Below are 16426 nucleotides of genomic sequence, written 5' to 3' on the forward strand. Positions count from 1 at the left end.
GAACACAGCTGCACAGAGCCCTCTTGTGCTGGCAGGGTCTTGAGAACGCTGATGGCAGTGGGCGCTGGGAACATGGATGGGAGCCCAGGGAGGAGGGCTAGGGAGAGAACTGCTGAAGTCAAGGGTGGTCCTGATCAGACCGAGAGGAAATGAGGAGCCAGAGGGCAGCTGAGTGAGCCTACGCCCTGTCCTTGCGTGGAGTGCACCATGGTTGGCTCTGCACGCCCACCCCACCTGAGGGTCATGTGACACCACACTCCCACGCTCCCACCCCCGACCCCCCACCCCCCGACTTATTCTCCCATGATTAGTATCACCACATTATTCTGAGATTGGGTATGATTCCCTCTGGAAAGCTTTTCTTGGCCCCCAGTCAGGGGCTGGCGGGCCCTGCTTCATGGTCCCAGCTGTGCGCTGCGGTGAGGTGACCACGTGTCTCCTCGTGGCCGTGCCTGTTGATCGGCATGAATCCAGCATATGGGCATTGAGCACAGCCAATGACGACAGACGTTCATTGACTGAAGAGAAAGGGAACGTCAGGAGACCACACGTGCCCCTGTCCCTCCACTTGGTGGTCTGCGCATGCCGTCTGTGGGGTTTTACACTGACTCTTCTGATGGCAACGTTTGCCATAAACGACAGTGGGTGGGCGTCTGTGTGCTTGGGGCCTGTTCAGTGTTACTGAACCAGCGTGTGGGGCTGGGAGGACGCTGGGCAGAGCAGAGTCAGGCATGCGTGGGGCAGAGTGGGGGCAAGCCCACCATCGCAGACCCAGGGTGGTCAGCTGTCCACCAGCGTGGTTACCTGTGGGGCGTGGGCAGCAGGGGCTGGGAGCCAGGAGTGCAGACCAGCCCCTGCCTGGGGAGCTGGGGAGGAGCGGAGAAGCCGGGCAGGAACCGGCGTATGCAATACGTCTTCAAACGAGAATCAGTACGAGTTCAGGTCTTGAGTGCTAGGAAGACGCTAACAATGAAGTGATGAGAGCAAGCGGCGGCAGAGGGGGCCTTTGGGACATCTCTGCGCGGTGACATTTCTGGTGAAGCCTGAGGGTGGAAGGACGTCCGTGTGCCCTATCCTCTCGTGTACCCCACCCCTGACTGCGAGGTGGACAGTGCATGGCTCTAGGCTGGGGCTCTCGCTGTGGGCTCATCCACACAACCACCGATGGGGCTCAGGCCCGTGGGCCAGCCGGGGTCTGCAGTGCCACCTGACCTGTACCGTGACAGGCCACTTCTAATCACGTGGCACCGTGCCTGAGTAACGCCTCGTTGTTCCTGAGTGTTTTTACATGCAGACTCAAACTTGACTCTCATGATAAGGGGAATCAGGATGCAGGAAGTGCAGTTGCTCCAGTGGCACACAGCCAGGTCCAAGGTCGGCGTGGCCACAGGCCAGCTGAGTGACGCTGGCCCCCGCTGAGTGCCCTGAGCTTTGGATAAAGAGTGGGAACGACTCCTATTTCAAGGCACAGCTGAGAGGATGAGATGGAAGGTGGTGGTGGGCACAGGTGCCTCTGTGGGCCGTGGGCACAGTAGGTTCCCCCCAGCCCCCATCAGACAGCAAGTGGAGGGTGGGTCTCTGTACGCCTATGGAAAATCTCACTCTCAGCTTATAAAGACCTGTTCACAAGTGAAAATTGGTAATTTAGCGATTAACACAGGCTTAATTCTAATCTGTTCACTCACCTCTTTTTCTACAAAATTCCTTAAACCCAAGAATTGATTAATCATTCTGTTTAAGAAACATGAAAAAGGAGTGAGCAGTGGAGGGAGGCAGGAGACATCAACGATGTAAGTGAAGCCCCGTGTCATGCAGTTGTTTAAAAAGAAAACCTCTCTTTCCGACTGGAGATGTCAGGACGTGGGCAGGACTGCCTGGTAAAGCATTACGCACCTGAGTGCACAGTAGGACGGCGAGCCGTGTCCCCAGGTGGAGGCACGCTTGGTGGGATGGGACCCACACTTCCGCCTGCATCCCAAAGGCGCACGTGACACTTTGAGCCCAGCCACGTTCGGAGGCGTAATCAGTTTGACATTTCAGTCAGCTAATGTGAGGCTTCCCATGAATTAAACATTCATTGATACCTGAATTTATATTTATTTTGCCATTCCATACTGCAGCTGCTAAATTAGCTTACTTGAAATTACATTAGTAACGGAAAATTAATTTTGAAGTTTTACATCGCATTTCAAGAAAACTCAAGTATGTCACCCTCAGGCATGACTGAGGAACAGAAGCTGTCACCCCACTTTCCTTAGGAAACTTTCACTTCATTCTGTAGAAGAGGAGGGCAGTGACAGGCCCAGAAAAGGTAGGGTTTGGGGTGCAATGGGCCAGCATGGGCAATGGCTTCTCTTCCAGCACAGAGGGGACAGCAGTCAGCTTGGTTACTGTCACTATTGAAAAGGAAGTGGTTATTTGCACGTCACAGAGTTTAGTTCAATGTCACCATGAGGAAAGTGGTCATTGTCCCCTGCCAATCTAGTACTGGCAACACGTGAGAGACGCCTGCAGGACAGTGGCTCATGGAGCCAGAAATGACCTCAGCGCCTCCCACGTCCACCTCCTGCTTTCCCACATCAACAGCTGAGGCCCAGAGCATGTGGGTGAGTTGCCCAGGGCCTCGCAGTGCAGAAGTCAGGGCCCGACCCACCCAGGAGCCCTGGGGTCTGTGGGGCCAGCAGGAGCAGAGGGAGGGGGTGTGGGGTTGGGGCTGGAAAGCCCGAGCAGGGGTGCGACGTGTCCAAAAACCAAGAAGAGAGATGGTAGCAGGTCGGGAGAAGTAGGGCACGGATCCGGGTCTGGAGAAGCAGCGTGAGGGGCCACAGGGGCCCCAGGCACGTGGAGGCCGGAGGCCCGACTGTGGTTCTGTCCTGAGGGTGGTGGCGGTGAGGGCGGCTGCAGGGCAATGTCAGCTACAGGCCAGCGTGTCTTTCCATAGCCAATAGGTAAGTCATCCCTGAGCTGACCTTGCAGCCGCCGTCCAGTCCACATTCTCATTTTACACCGAGAGACGCAGGGTGGCGGTAGCCCGTGTCTGAGTCACGTGACATGCTTGTAGGTCAGTGCTGTGTTCTGTGCTCTGAGGTTTGGGTGACATGGGTCCTAAACATTAGGACGTCTTCCTCAGACACACGGCCGTTTGTCCTCAGGGACAGCGCTGGGACGTCTGATAATATTTACCTCTTTTGTTTTGCCTTTTAATAGATTAATTAAGAGACATACTTTACATTTTTGACAATAAGGAGCTTTGTTTTCAAAATCAGAGAAACAGAGAAGGTGAATGAGAAAATATAAACAAGTGAGGCATTCAGGTGCTGTGCTTTTGAACACATGACTCAGTGTGTCTGTGTACTGTACTCTGCATAAAGTTCTAATCAGGTTTTTAAAATACCTTTTGAGAAAGGATGTAATAATGTAAGAAGCAGGACTGAAATTTTTCTCTAATTGAAAACAAAACGTTTTGTTACTCATAAAGGTACATTCGTTTTTCTGTAATGAACAATGTGAAAATACTCAGCAAGCATCTAGGCAAAGTCACACGTAGGCCCTGGCTGTGACATGGGACCAGACGCCAGCAGAGCCCCTCCACGGTGTGGCTGCGGTGGGTGTGCAGCGGGGGTCTGCTCACGTGATGACAGGTCCCCCAGCTGGAGGACGCATGTGTCCTGAGGCCGAGTTCTGAAGGGTGGGCTCAAGAGAGGAGTGACTGCAATGCAGGCGGTGCCGGGGGCTCTGGGGAAACGGGGAGTGCAGGCCCTGAGCTGGGGAGGACGTGGCTGCCGCTGGGGGTGTGACCCCCTAAGTAGCTCCCTCCCTTTAGGAAGAGCCCCAGGCTCCAGAGGAAGGCTAAGTGGAAGAGAGCTGGGAGGGGACATGCAGGAGGCCGGGCGGGTATCCTGGGTGGGACCTGGCATGCTGGGCACAGGAGTCAAGCTGTTGGGAGGTGTGACAGCAGGTGAGAGAGGCGCTGGTGTGCGGGATGCTGGGGGAGCCGTGGGTGGGGCCTGTGAGGTGGGCAGGGTGGGCGCCCTCAAATCCGCCTGTGTATAACCATCTGTCCTTCAGGTGGGTACTTAAGAATGAAAGGACACGGCTCAGCACTGCCTGGGACTGCAGCTGAAAACCAGGGCTGGGGGAGTGGGTCCGCCCAGGGGTGCAGGGAGAGGGGCCGTTTGGGGAGCTGGAGGAGGGCTAGTAACCATGTATTCAGGTAGGCCCAGAAAAAACAAGTAGTCACATTTGGAGCTGAAAAGGCACAACTTTTTCCTCATATTCTGAATGTTCATTTTGATGATTTAAGAATTCTTTGTGAGTTTGGATCATTTGGAATCTTGAAGAGCTCACATTCTGAGAGCAGCTCATCCGGGAGGACGTGCTTTACCAGTTACTTCTCTGTGTGTTTCCTCGTCAGAAAACCCGTCCTTCACCAAGGACGTCCTCTGCGCTGCTCTGAGTTGCCAGCAAGGTGGCATAAGGCGACTCCTTTTGTCTGGTCTGCAAGGGGCCGCCGCGATGCAGGAACACTACCAGGTGTGTCATCGTCCAGGTTCCGAGAATGTCGTGTTGGTTACGGTGGCCCACGCAGGGCCAGTTCATTCGCCTCCGCTGGCCTACAAGTGGGCAGCTATGCTGGCCGGTGATGTGGGAGTTGGGGTGCACGTGAGTCCCTCCCTGCCCTCTCAGGGTGCCCCAAACGTGTTCAGGGTGACGAGCACGACTTGTGAGAGCCCACTGGCGAATTTCAGGACTTTGCAAGTTAAACAGAGACATTATTAAAAATCAAACTGTATAAACATAGGATTACGTAAGTGTGATGGGCACTCATGTCGCGTCACCGCCCAGCTGGTTCAGCGTTGCGGTTGCCCGTCCCGAGGTTATTCACATCTGTCGTATCTGCAGTGTCACATGTGTGCACCACGTGTCTCCCCCAGTTGTGTCTGGTGACGTCATTGGCAGCCTGACGAGGACATGGTGGCAGCATCTCCACCCTGGGCACTGACAAGTCTACAGATAAGACTTGTTTCCCCAGAGAGCAAGTGGTTAACCACGTATCAGCCCATCATGGGCTCTGACTAATGGCGCACACGGACAAGTCCGCAGAGCTGGTAGCTGGTGGGGACCAGTGTGGCAGTTCCCTTTTGATGCATCTGGACAGGTGCCCATCAGGGCCTCCAGCTAAAGCCGAGCAAGAGGTGTGACTCCGGCTGCGGATGCGGTGCCCTGGGATTAAGGCCGCTGGGCCCTCAGCTCACCTGGCCTGCTTGGGCTGGGGCTGTTTGTCCCGTGACACACGGAAGACCTTTCTTTTTTTCTAGGTTCGGTTCTGAATATTCTCTGTTGCTTTTGTGTTAGTAACTCCACCTAATCCTATGTGAGTGTTGGGTTTTCGCAGGCAGTAGAGGAAAGGTGATGCCCAGGGACAGTCAGGCTCCACTGCCACAGCGTGGGGAGGGCAGAGACGGCCTCCCCTCTGTGGAAACGTGAGCAGGGAGTAGGGCTGCGGGTGGGGGGAGGGCGGGGGGAGGAGTCATGGTGGGGCCGGTCTGTGCACAGGAAGCCCTGGGTCGGTCCGTAGGGAGAGTCATCAGGATTTATTTGGACCGTCAAGTTCTTATTTCCAGGTCAGGCAGGTCTCTGTCAGGTATTAAATGTGGAGAAATAAAAAAACCCTGATAGAGAATTGTGAGTGCTGACTGAAGTTTGCAATAATAAAACAGCAAGAACCTCTGGCTTTCAAACCAACGGCCTCAAAGACCGTATTTATAGTTCAAGTCATTGTGTGTGTGTCCACAGTTCTGGCTGGTACAGGTTAGGTGAGTTTTGGTAAGAAGCAGAAACTCCTGCGTTTGCTAACAGAAATAGGATGGCTTACCTCAGGAGGCTAAGAGTCTCTGTGCTGCAAGGTCTTTAAGAGGAGAGCTTTTAACACAAATCTTTCCAGGCTGTGGGAGGTGAAGCGCCGTCTGCCCATGAGGCAGGAAACAGGCACGAAGCCAGTTTAGGTTTTCAATATCTAACTAAATATTCAAACACAGTGTTCTCGTGTCAACGTGGGATTAATCGCCCTGGAAGTGAAAGTCTCAGCGAACTAAGTGCTATGAGGAGAGATCAGGTGTCATCTCCCGACCCTCGTCCACGCCGCTCTGAACAGCAGAGGATCTCTGTAGGGAGCTAGATGAGGATCAGAAATCACGGGATCAAATCACGGGATCAGAACCACGGGGTGCTCCGGCCTGCTCCCCACTTGTCCATGCTGGAACTCCCCTCCAGCCTGCTTGCTACTGGGGACTGAGTGCATTTTTCCCCTCCACAACCCCCATATGTCAAAAATCGTGCAGATAAATTTCAGGATGAAATCCAGAACAGGATGTTATAAATGCGCACGCCTGATGTGGTTGGCGTGTTGTCACAGCTGAGGAGCTAGAGGCCCCTTTCCCGGGGCAGCGGGCTTCCTCCTCCCTGTATTCTCAGGAGTGAGTCGAGCCCTCATTTGTGCTGGTTCTGAGGAAAATGGGCTGGAGACACGGGACACTCAGTGAGGGCGCCCGTGTGTCTGGAAATCAGCCTTGAGCTCATACAAACGAGTGCGTGTTTCTGACTATATCATCACGATGTTTTCTAGGAAATGGAGAAGTTATGGTCCTCGCCCCTTCCACTAGACTGTGAGGATCTTAGCAGGAATCTTGCCAGCACGTTGGAACGCTTCCGGAGCGACCTGGAAACCACCAGTGCCCAGGACTGTGTGTGCCAGCCCGTCCTGGACGGGAACCCCTGGCGCTTGCACACGTACGTCATGCTTGCCCCATGCCTTCTCCAGTTTTCCTTCATGAAGAGGATGTCTTGCATTTTAAAATTGTGAATTTCAGGCAGTAATGTGTGCCACGTACTATTATATACTTATTGAGTATTAATATGTGTATTTCCTAAACAACGTTGGAGTTTTCCATGACTTCACGTTTTAAACTGTAAGTTGTGGGAGCAGCGTTAGCTGTAGGGCCCGCTTTAGGGTGATGAGGGCGGAAGCTCCAAGTGGGATCTGAGCCGACACGGCAGCACTAGATGTGTGTGTGAAAACGAAACTTTCCAATTACTTCACCTGGGTGCATCTGGGTCTGTTCTCCGAGTGTTTAAGCCACTGGAAGCGAATCAGGCCTGTTGTGCTCGCCAGTGACTTACAGACAGAGCCGTGTCCATTACACTGTTGGTGCCTGCCTTCTCGGGCAGGCCACGATCTGTTCTGTTTTTTGCACATTTATGAGAAGCCACTTATGAAGCCTCCTCCCTCCCTGGCCTCATCCCACCTGGCAGGGGCCCCGAGAACCAAATACTGGAATCAGATGCTAACGCGCGTTCCCCAGAGGGTCAGGAGACACTGTGCAAGCGTCTGAGCGACGGATGGAAACGCCGTCTCATGATCCAGCTCGTCTCCAGGCAGTACTAGTCTCTCCAGCAGTGTCTCTTGTGTTTCATCTTGCCTCAATTAGCTTTAACTTTCTCCCATTTTAGGTTGGTCCAAAACCTCGAAAAGACTTTGTTTTCCGGAAATCCGATTATGACTTTTCTTAGCAATTTCACAGTAACTGTGGGTGAGTATGTGATGTAGGTTCTCACACAAATGTGTTATCAGAAGAAAACATGAAAGAACAGTTGAGCTGCTGTGATGAATAACAATTTAGAACTCGACTGGTCTGGCGAGCTTGGGGTTAATCCTGAGCACATCCTGAGCCCTGGTACCCAAACCACCAGGAGGGAGGAGGGAAGCTCTGCAGGCTGGGTTTCGGCCTGGACAAGCCACCGGCGTCCCCAAGCCTTGTCTTCAGTCTGTGCAGCTCACCAGGCTCCTTGTTACACCAACACGCCAGTCTGAAGAATCCTGGCGAATCCTTACATGGCCCTTCTCTTGTTAAAGGGAGAGAGGGTGGTACACTGTGACAAGTGACTGTATGGTGGCGCGTGGTCACTGGTCCCCAAGAAATCCTCCCTCTGGAGGAAACTCTGAAATCACAGGTCTCGGAGAGTGAGCAGCTGATGGAAACACCACTTAACTGGGGCTTTGCTTTCCTTTCCGTATGAATCCCATCAGTTTCTCACAGAGAGTAAGATGCGACTCCATCTAGTGTTTGTTACGGGCTGGACACCGTGAGGGAAATGGCCCTTGCCACGTGTTACTGTCAGATTTTGTTTTCACAGTCGTAACAGCCTGAACGTTTACTGTTATAAAGTTTCCTTTCTCTGGTTGTTTTTCAGACGTGAAAGTAAAAGATTTGATGAAGAATGTTACCGACGTAACAGAAGAGCTTCGGTCCTCCATTCCCATCTCAGATGACACTATCAATAGTATTTTAGAAGCTAATATCTCTCACTCTCAGGTACAGTGCCGCTCCTCCCTGCTCACCCGACAAGCCTTCCTGCCCTGGGGCTGCTGGCCATGTCCCCCTCCCTCCCTCCCCCGTCCTTTCCCAGGGCTGGGGGTGTGGGCCTCTGTGCAAATGACCCCACTGGAGCTAGAAAGGGAATGAGACAATGACCGAGGAACCAAGGATGTCATTGTCTGATGCCAAAATCTTGGGGCCTTTAATTTCATAATATTGCCTTCATTTGGGGTTAGAAAAAATAAAATTGGTGATGGTGTTTATTCCAGTGATTCCCGACTCTGATGCAGGACATCCTGAGGGGGCCTGGCTTGGCAAAGTAAGGGTTGTAAAATTCTCAAAAATATACAAAAACAGAGTATCTAAAACTATCTAAACATCACCTATGATTTCCTTTAGGTAGAGAGTAATTGTGTACACTCTGATGGAGTACTGTGGTAGGGTTTGTGACAGCAGTGAACAGTGACAGGCTGGGCCACCTCCGAGGTGACCGGATTAGGACACAGTTTGTCCACAAAGGATAGGACTGGTGAATTTCGCGTGGGTTACAGGAGCTAGCACCTGGATCCTTAGCAGGTACTTTTCTGAGGTACCTTTCAGCACCTCCAGTTGGCGTTTTACTTTCCTGTGCAGAGAAGCTTCCAGAAGCAGTAACCATGAAGATGGCTCTCAAGTGGACATTTTTATTGACAATCAGATGGGCCCCAATAGACACTTTATGTTAATTCTGGTTAATTGGGGCTGAATACAAGCTTTGACAAATAGATCAATTAATTGAGTTAATCTGTATTAAGTAAGAGGTAGATTAGAAGTTAGGGATCCAAAATTCAAATTGCAGTATCACCAAGTTGTTTACGGTAGTCACAAGTGTGTGTAGAGGGACAGCGGTCGCAGGTGGCTGATGGAGCACACACGTGTGTGGAGATGGCGGGAGTGCAGGTGGCCTGCTGTCTTACGTGTCAACATGAGCAGATTTGGTTTGAAACCCTTAGGAACTTGTGAGGGCGATGGAGCGGTGTCCGAGTTACTTGAAGTACCTGAGAGTCGGGTCCTGCAATCCCGTTTTAGGACCGTGGGTTTGATGTTGCTGTCTGATTAAGCACGTGGCTGGCCACCAGGTGTCACTGCCATTCCACCACAGGAGGCTGTGCTCTGCGAAGGCCTGTGCTACAAAGTGCTGCTGACGTGTAGATGGCAGTGCGACATCCTTGACATGGAAGCTATCATGCGGGGTCTCTGGTCCCGCACCCCACACAAGAATGCAGGATGTGGTGAGGCCAAAAGGAACACCCACGGAGCCATAGGTAGGGGAGTCACACCACTGTAGTCTCGCGGGCGGCTGGGCTGGAGACACAGGAAGCAGGAGCCACACGAAGCACAGTCCGCCGTCTGCTTCTCTGCCAACCAACCAACCCCACTTGCTAGCCACAATCCGCCCCTGCTAGCCCAGCCACGGCAGTTATATTAGTGGCCAGTGGCTCACGGGTAACAGCTGACGGCCGACTAGCCACAGCTGATGGCCATCCAGTCACAGCTGATGGCCATTTACTACCCGAGCCAGCACCTTTCCACGTGAGGCCGAGAGCCTGGGAACTGCTCTCCCTGCTCTGCCCCACACAGCCATCATGGTTGTCTTCGTAGCCCGGCAGTTAGGCCTCTGGAAGGTGTACTGACAAGGTTACGTTCTTGCGATTTGGGTAAATGATGAAGCCACTGGCTGTGATGGCGCAGCGTGTGCAGGGAGCCACACGTGTCTACAGACTCTGGCGAGGGAACGGACTCGCGCTCGGTTAAGCCGTGACACTCTCGGCTCTAGCACCACCTGGAATGTCAGGCGGACAGCAGGCAGCACCATGTTTTCTGGCCACTGCGATGCCTTTGTCCCTGGGCTTGTGCACTGTACTTTCAGTCAGTTGCAAATTCATGACATCAGATCCTCCGTCCAGCTGTTGGTGGCCCGCAGGGAACACTTTTGAGTGGCATTAAGGCCCTGGGAAAACTGCAAGCCCCTCATTCATTCGTTCACCTAGAATCTTCCTTCCTGTCAGGGGACTTCCAGGTGCTGGGACCCAGGCTCCCTGCTCTCAGGGGAGCGCGTTCTCTGGGCAGCACACTGAGTAAATACACTTGTGAGGGTCTGAGAAGCACAGTACGGTGGCGTGTCAGTGGTGGGGACATGTGATGGGGGACATCTTTTCTATGTGCATTATTAGGTCAATATTTTTGAGCCTCAGTTACAGGATTTGCATTGATCTCTGCAAAAGTACTTGCTCGTTCTGGTCGATTAGTGTAACCTACAAGGTATTTTCAGTCATGACTCTACTTTTCCAAGTGTCGTTTAACTGTCTCTCCCAAGCTTGTGAGTCACCAAGGAGATGAGCGCGGTGTGTGTGTTTTCCCGCAGTTGTTAATGCACAGGGATGACCATGGCCTGGGAGGTGCCACCCACACTCTTCACGCTTGTCCGGGCTCTTTAGTCAGCCACAGCATGTCTGTCTGGGGGCCTTGTAGCTTACTAGCCTAGTAACTCGGCCGTTCAAAGAAAGTCACCTTGTAATGACGGGCTGCTTTATGGTGACTCTGTCAACATGGTTTCTGGCAATTGCTGTTTTATTCAAGGGCTCATGGGTAACCCATGACCAGAAATCATCCAGGACTGATGTTGTTATCTGTCGGTGATTTCTAAAGCCTACTTTACGAAACAAAACTAAATTCCTCCATGACTTCTTAAATACTATAAATGGCAAAACTGTTATCCAGTCTGAAGCCTTGGAAGGAGAGAAGGTACTGGAAATGGAGACAGAGATTCCGGGCAGCAGCCGTGGCCATCCCTGCAGACCTGTGGCCAGCCGGGGTGCCTGAGTCCCTGGGGCTTCATGCAGGGCTGAGGGGGGGGGGGGAGTGGGCGTGGCCTGGCCCACAGGCATCTTGAATACGCTGTTTGACCCTCTCCAATGTGGAGACTGTTCTCTCTGGGAATAAGGAAGCAAAGAAGGGATTAAGTAACTTTACGTTCTCTCTTTCTCTCTCTCTTAAATGTAATAATTTTCAATCAATAAACCCACCTAGTTGTTACTCAACTTTCTTCAAATTTCCTGTAAGTCGACACTGTTTCTGCTGATGGTAATAAGGGTGGCGATACTGGTGGTGATGGTGGTGGCTGCTGGGCACTGAGCTGCACTGTCCCGTGCCAAGAGCCTCATACAGCAACCTCACTCAGCTCTCCCTGTGGGGCCTTTTGGGTCTTACAACCTCCGTTGTAGGGACAAAGAAACGGAGGCTTGCAGACATTGAGGAAGTTCTGGGAGGTCACACAGTAAGAGCTGGAGTTAGGGTCCAGCGGACGCTGGCCTTACTCTAGACCCTTCTTACCTTGTCCCACCATCCTTCTGCCCTGCGGCGTCTGTCCTTCCAGACAGCATTTTCAGACAGGGTCCTCAGAGCTTCCTACTGCCCCCATACTCGCTCTGCCCATGCCTCCTCCTCGTGACAGCAGATCTGAGCCCAGCAGCATTCTGGGAGCAGAGGGCCACACTGCTCCTCTCTACCAGACACAGAAGACCTGGTTTTTAAATGTCTGTCCTGCTCTTTCTTTGTCTCAGAAATTCTGATATGGTCTCGTCACTTTCCCTGCCGCTCCCAGTTCTTCCACAGCACTGTCAGGGCTCCATTCTGGCCGTAAAGAGGCCGAGGACAGCAATCCCTCACGGGCTCCCCTACCCCTCGGCCTAACATTACCAGTTGGGCAAAACCCATGTCATGTTCTTGGCTCTGCTCTGAACACAATTAGGTTTCGGCAGATGCCCAGTAAACAAGCTCCTGCTAAAAATGCAATACCTCTCCTAGGGCCCATCTCCGTTTTTAGGGGGAGTCTGTGAACCCAAGTAAGTAATTGTCTGAGAGTGTGTGCCTGCGTGTATGTGTGCGTCCTGGGCTCGCCTGGGGGGAGCTGTCCGCCCTGGATTTCTGGCTCCTGCCCATTTTCCCAGCCAAACATGGCCATGTAGGAAAAGCATCAACAGAGTGGCGTCGTGTTTGATAATTGACTCTGTCGGCCCGAGCAAAGCCTAAGCAAAAGATGCCTGCTTTACTTTAAAAAGGATTCGTACATGGTATTTCCACCCTGACAGAACTGAGTGTTACCTTTGTTTTCTTGGTCCCCACCTGCTTCCACCGGCTTTAGCTGCCTTTCAAACAGGAAAAATGGACACAGTAAAATGTAAAGAAGATGAAGAGTAAAGTCGGGAAGCCAGAGGGGTGGTACTGCTGTGCCTGCATGTGACTGTGTCGTGTGGCGGGGGTCCGTGTGGTGGGGCGTGCGGAGTCCCTGCTTGCTTAAGGGAGGTGTACACAGTTTTTAAGAGAAATATTTTTGCCGGGGACTACATTCTAAGAGATGTGTTGGGTATGATCCTGGTGGGGACCCCAGGACTGTGCAGATGACAGCTGAGAGCAAGGCTGCAGAGCAGATGTACACGGCCTCTTAGTGGCCTGCTCCGGTCAGTGTCCACACAGAGCCAGGAGACGTCCCCCTGAGTTGTGGGCTGGATGAGCTCCATGTGCGAGGAAAACTTCGTATCTAATGGACTGATCAGAGCAAAGGGTGGATGTCTGTACCCCGCTCCCCCATCGCTGCCTCCTCTTTGCAAACCCTTCCCCCAAAAGCAGCTACCCTCCCCTGCACGTTTGAAAGCAGCGGCACTAAGGTGTGTCTGTACCACAAAGTCCCATGCGAAGAAAGGGATTCTTGGTTGTTTGGCCTGAAAACAACACATTTCTGTCTACGATTCAACATGTATTTCAGCATATTAGAGTATCCTAGCCATTTGTGAGGCTTAATTTAAATGTCAACTTGGCTGGACCATATTACCCAGATATTTGGTCAAACACCAAATCTAAATGTTTTTTCCCCCCGAGATGAAATTAACATTTCAATCAGTGGAATCTGAGTAAAGCAGATTGCCCTCCATTACGAGGGTGGGCCTCACGCAATCAGTCGAAGGGCTTAACAGAAAAGATGGGTCTCGCAGGGGGGGTTCAGCCTCCAGATGCCTCGGGCCTGAGCTGCAGCATCAGCTCTGTCTGGGGTTTCCTGTGTGTCCACTCACGGTAGGTTTGGGGCTTGCAAGGCCCCACAATTATTTGAGCCAGTTCCTTAAAAGAAAAATCTCTGTGTCTGTATATGCACATCCTGTCGGTTCTGTTTTTCTGGAGAACCCCGACAGATACACCGTTCTATTTCTTAATGACTTTTTGGTATTTTATGACGTTATATGAAAGCATTTGATGAGCTCTGCCTGTTTGCAAGTCTCCTGATAAACGAACAATAGCTGTGTTCACAGGGGTCTGAGTTGGGCTGCACAGTGCACAGCAGTTCTGTCCATCTGAGGATAAGCGTGTACAGGCCACACGTCTCAGGTGTTTCTAAAATTTGATGTGGCTTTATAATTTGTCACCTTATGCAGGTCGTTAGCTGAAAGTCCTCCCCACATGGAGACACAGCTCGGATCCTTTCCCTGTTCTGTGTGACACTAATAAACTGGACAGGAACACAACTTGTCCTCAGTTGCTCCTTCTGAATTGGTTTGCTTCTTCTTTTCAAAAGTTAGAACAGCTTGGGAATCTGGTTTTCAATTTGGAAATGGAGGAGGAAAAACGAGTTCCGTGCTGGTAAGAGTGCGGAGTGAGAGCTGATGACCTGAGCACAGAGGCGGGGACTTCACGCAGAAGAGAGGCGAACGTTGCATCTGAGCGCAGCTGGTGGGTGGGGGTCGGCCAGGCGGCGCAGGAAGGTCGGTCATGCATGCAGCTCCCGAGTCATCAGAAAGTGCAGATTGCTTAAGGCAGATGATTATGTGCATGTTTTAGAAATGTTTTCATTCAGAATGTATGAAATTGAACTGCTGAATCCTCAGCATTTTGGGGAAATGGGCTTGCAGGGCGCCTCACTGGGTCTGAGGGGCTGCCCGTCTCAGGTGTAGTCTCGTCTGACTGTCATGCTCTGAAACAGGTTCTCTCGAGTGCCCTCACGGTGGCTTTGTCCGGGCGATGTGACCAGGACGTTCTTCGCCTCCTGCTGGTGTTCCCTGAGGATGAAGCGTCTTGGTTTGCAGTGAAGGAGCTGTGTGGCCTGCCCGGGACCAAAGTGTACGCCCTCATCATGTCCATGAGCCGGAACCTGGACCTGCGGAATTTCATTTACAAAGTAAGGTGGTGGCTGCTGCACGTGGCGTGTGCGATGTCTGCAGGGGGCCGCTTCCGTGGCTGGGTAGGTGAGGGCACTGCGGCGGGCAGACAGGTGCAGACCACAGTGCCTGGGCCAATCTTGTGTCTTCTGTGCACTGACTCTTGGGTGGAGCTCGGGACCAAGGGGCGTCCAGGAGGTTTTTGGGGGGTCAGTGCAGTCAGGCCCATCGTGGCGTTTGGCACGGCACTGGTGGCAGTCAACATGCTCAACACAGAAGGACTGACGGTGAAAAACGGCACCTAAGCCCCGTGCCTGGTCCCCTCTCTTTGAGGACCACCTTCCTGGGGGGCATCGGGGGAGCTGGGTTCTGCCGGCCACTCACAGCTGTCCCCCTTGGCCTCTGCCGCCTGTTACGTCCTGGGACACACGGACTCTGTCCCGGGAGGGTGACGTGTCCACCTCTGATGGGGCCTACTCAGGAGCAGGTGTGCAGATGGAGGACACTGGGGGCAGCCCCATGTCCTGTGTGCACCAGCTCATTCATTACCTGTCCTCCCCACACTGCACACAGTGGGGTGGAGGTGGGGAGGGCTGGGGAAACCTGAGGACAGTACGGAGGTTGGCTAGGGGGTGACAGTGGTCGGTCACTACAGGCAGCCCACAGGCAGGCACGAATTAACCCTTCACAGACAGTGGTGTGCTGCATACAGGTGTCCACCTGGTGCTCTGCTCTTGTTCTGCCTCTTCCAGAAGCTTCTCCATCTTCTGGCATCCACTGTTCAGATCTTGACTGAAGTTTCCAGAAACCACCCTCAGGGACTGGTCTTGCTCTAGGTTTTTCCCCAGAGAGATGTAACAGCATCTGGGCTCATCAGAGGTTAGCAAGATGGCTTCGGTGCTCCAGATCTGGGGAAGCAGGTTTGGAGTCAGAAAGATAGATTTGCCGTCCCTGCCCAGTGTCCTCCATGGTCCCCTACGAGTCTGGTGATTAAATGTTGAGTTACACACACACACACACACACACACACACACACACGTACTGAAAACAGATATGAATGTTCAGATTGAGTACGTTTTAAACCCGTGGGCAGGAGGACAAACGTTTCCCAAGTGTCCCCAGGATCTGCAAGGCCCCTGCTCTTGCGCTGGAACCCGTGCTCCCAGCTGACACGTGTACCACTCCAGCTCCGTGTCTGCCCGCGCGGCCAGCGCTCCAGCCTCACCACACGCCCTTTAGGAAGCAGGCCCTTTGGTAGGTCGTTCTGTGTGCACAGCAGACGCTCGCTTGGAGCTGTGTTCCTGAGGGGTCCAGTAGTTACTCTGACGAGGCCGTGGTGATGAGGAAACACTGGGTTGGAGACAGGCTCCCAGACACAGTGAAAATGACATGCCCATTAGTGACACCAGCTCCTGTTTGCCAGGTACCTTCCAGAGGCCTGGCTCGCAGATAGCTGACCAGCACATGGCATGCTCAGAGATGCCAGTGTGTTTGGACTCAGCTCACTCCCAGGGCCGTGTACTTCCTGTCGCACTGGCCGTTATTTGCAAAGCCTTCTGCACAACACATGCTGTGTTGGCATGGAGTGTTCCTCTGGTCTGTCAGCGCCCTGACAATTGCAGTCATTTTCCCTGTACATCGGGGTCGCCGGTGCCACGTCTCAAGTGCAGCCGCAATTAGAAAGGCGAGTGGCAGACGTGACAAGTGTTGCCACCCCATTCCGCCTTCTCGAGTCGTCTCTATTGTCTTAAGTGATGGCCCATGTGGTCATTAGCAGAGCACGTCTGGGAAAGGTGGATCCCGGGGCTGTGAGGGTCAGCTGCAGAGCCCGTAGCTAAGTGGCAGCACAGAGCTCTAATGAGCAAA

The 16426-nt window shown here is 52.8% G+C and overlaps 1 protein-coding gene across 1 annotated transcript in view; it reads left to right on the forward strand.

Moving 5' to 3' along the window:
- Positions 1-16426, forward strand: part of ABCA13 (ATP binding cassette subfamily A member 13) — a gene marked incomplete at its 5' end in the record, with an annotated part of 245529 nt that overhangs the window by 64007 nt on the left and 165096 nt on the right. The window contains 5 exons of the mRNA XM_081079377.1: positions 4415-4533; positions 6626-6789; positions 7510-7589; positions 8251-8372; positions 14386-14580. Of these exons, the coding sequence (XP_080935503.1) occupies positions 4415-4533; positions 6626-6789; positions 7510-7589; positions 8251-8372; positions 14386-14580 (680 nt within the window). The remainder of the gene's footprint in view (positions 1-4414; positions 4534-6625; positions 6790-7509; positions 7590-8250; positions 8373-14385; positions 14581-16426) is intronic.

This window comes from Rhinolophus hipposideros, assembly GCF_964194185.1.
Source record: "Rhinolophus hipposideros genome assembly, chromosome: 18".
In the NCBI taxonomy this organism is placed as follows: domain Eukaryota; kingdom Metazoa; phylum Chordata; class Mammalia; order Chiroptera; family Rhinolophidae; genus Rhinolophus; species Rhinolophus hipposideros.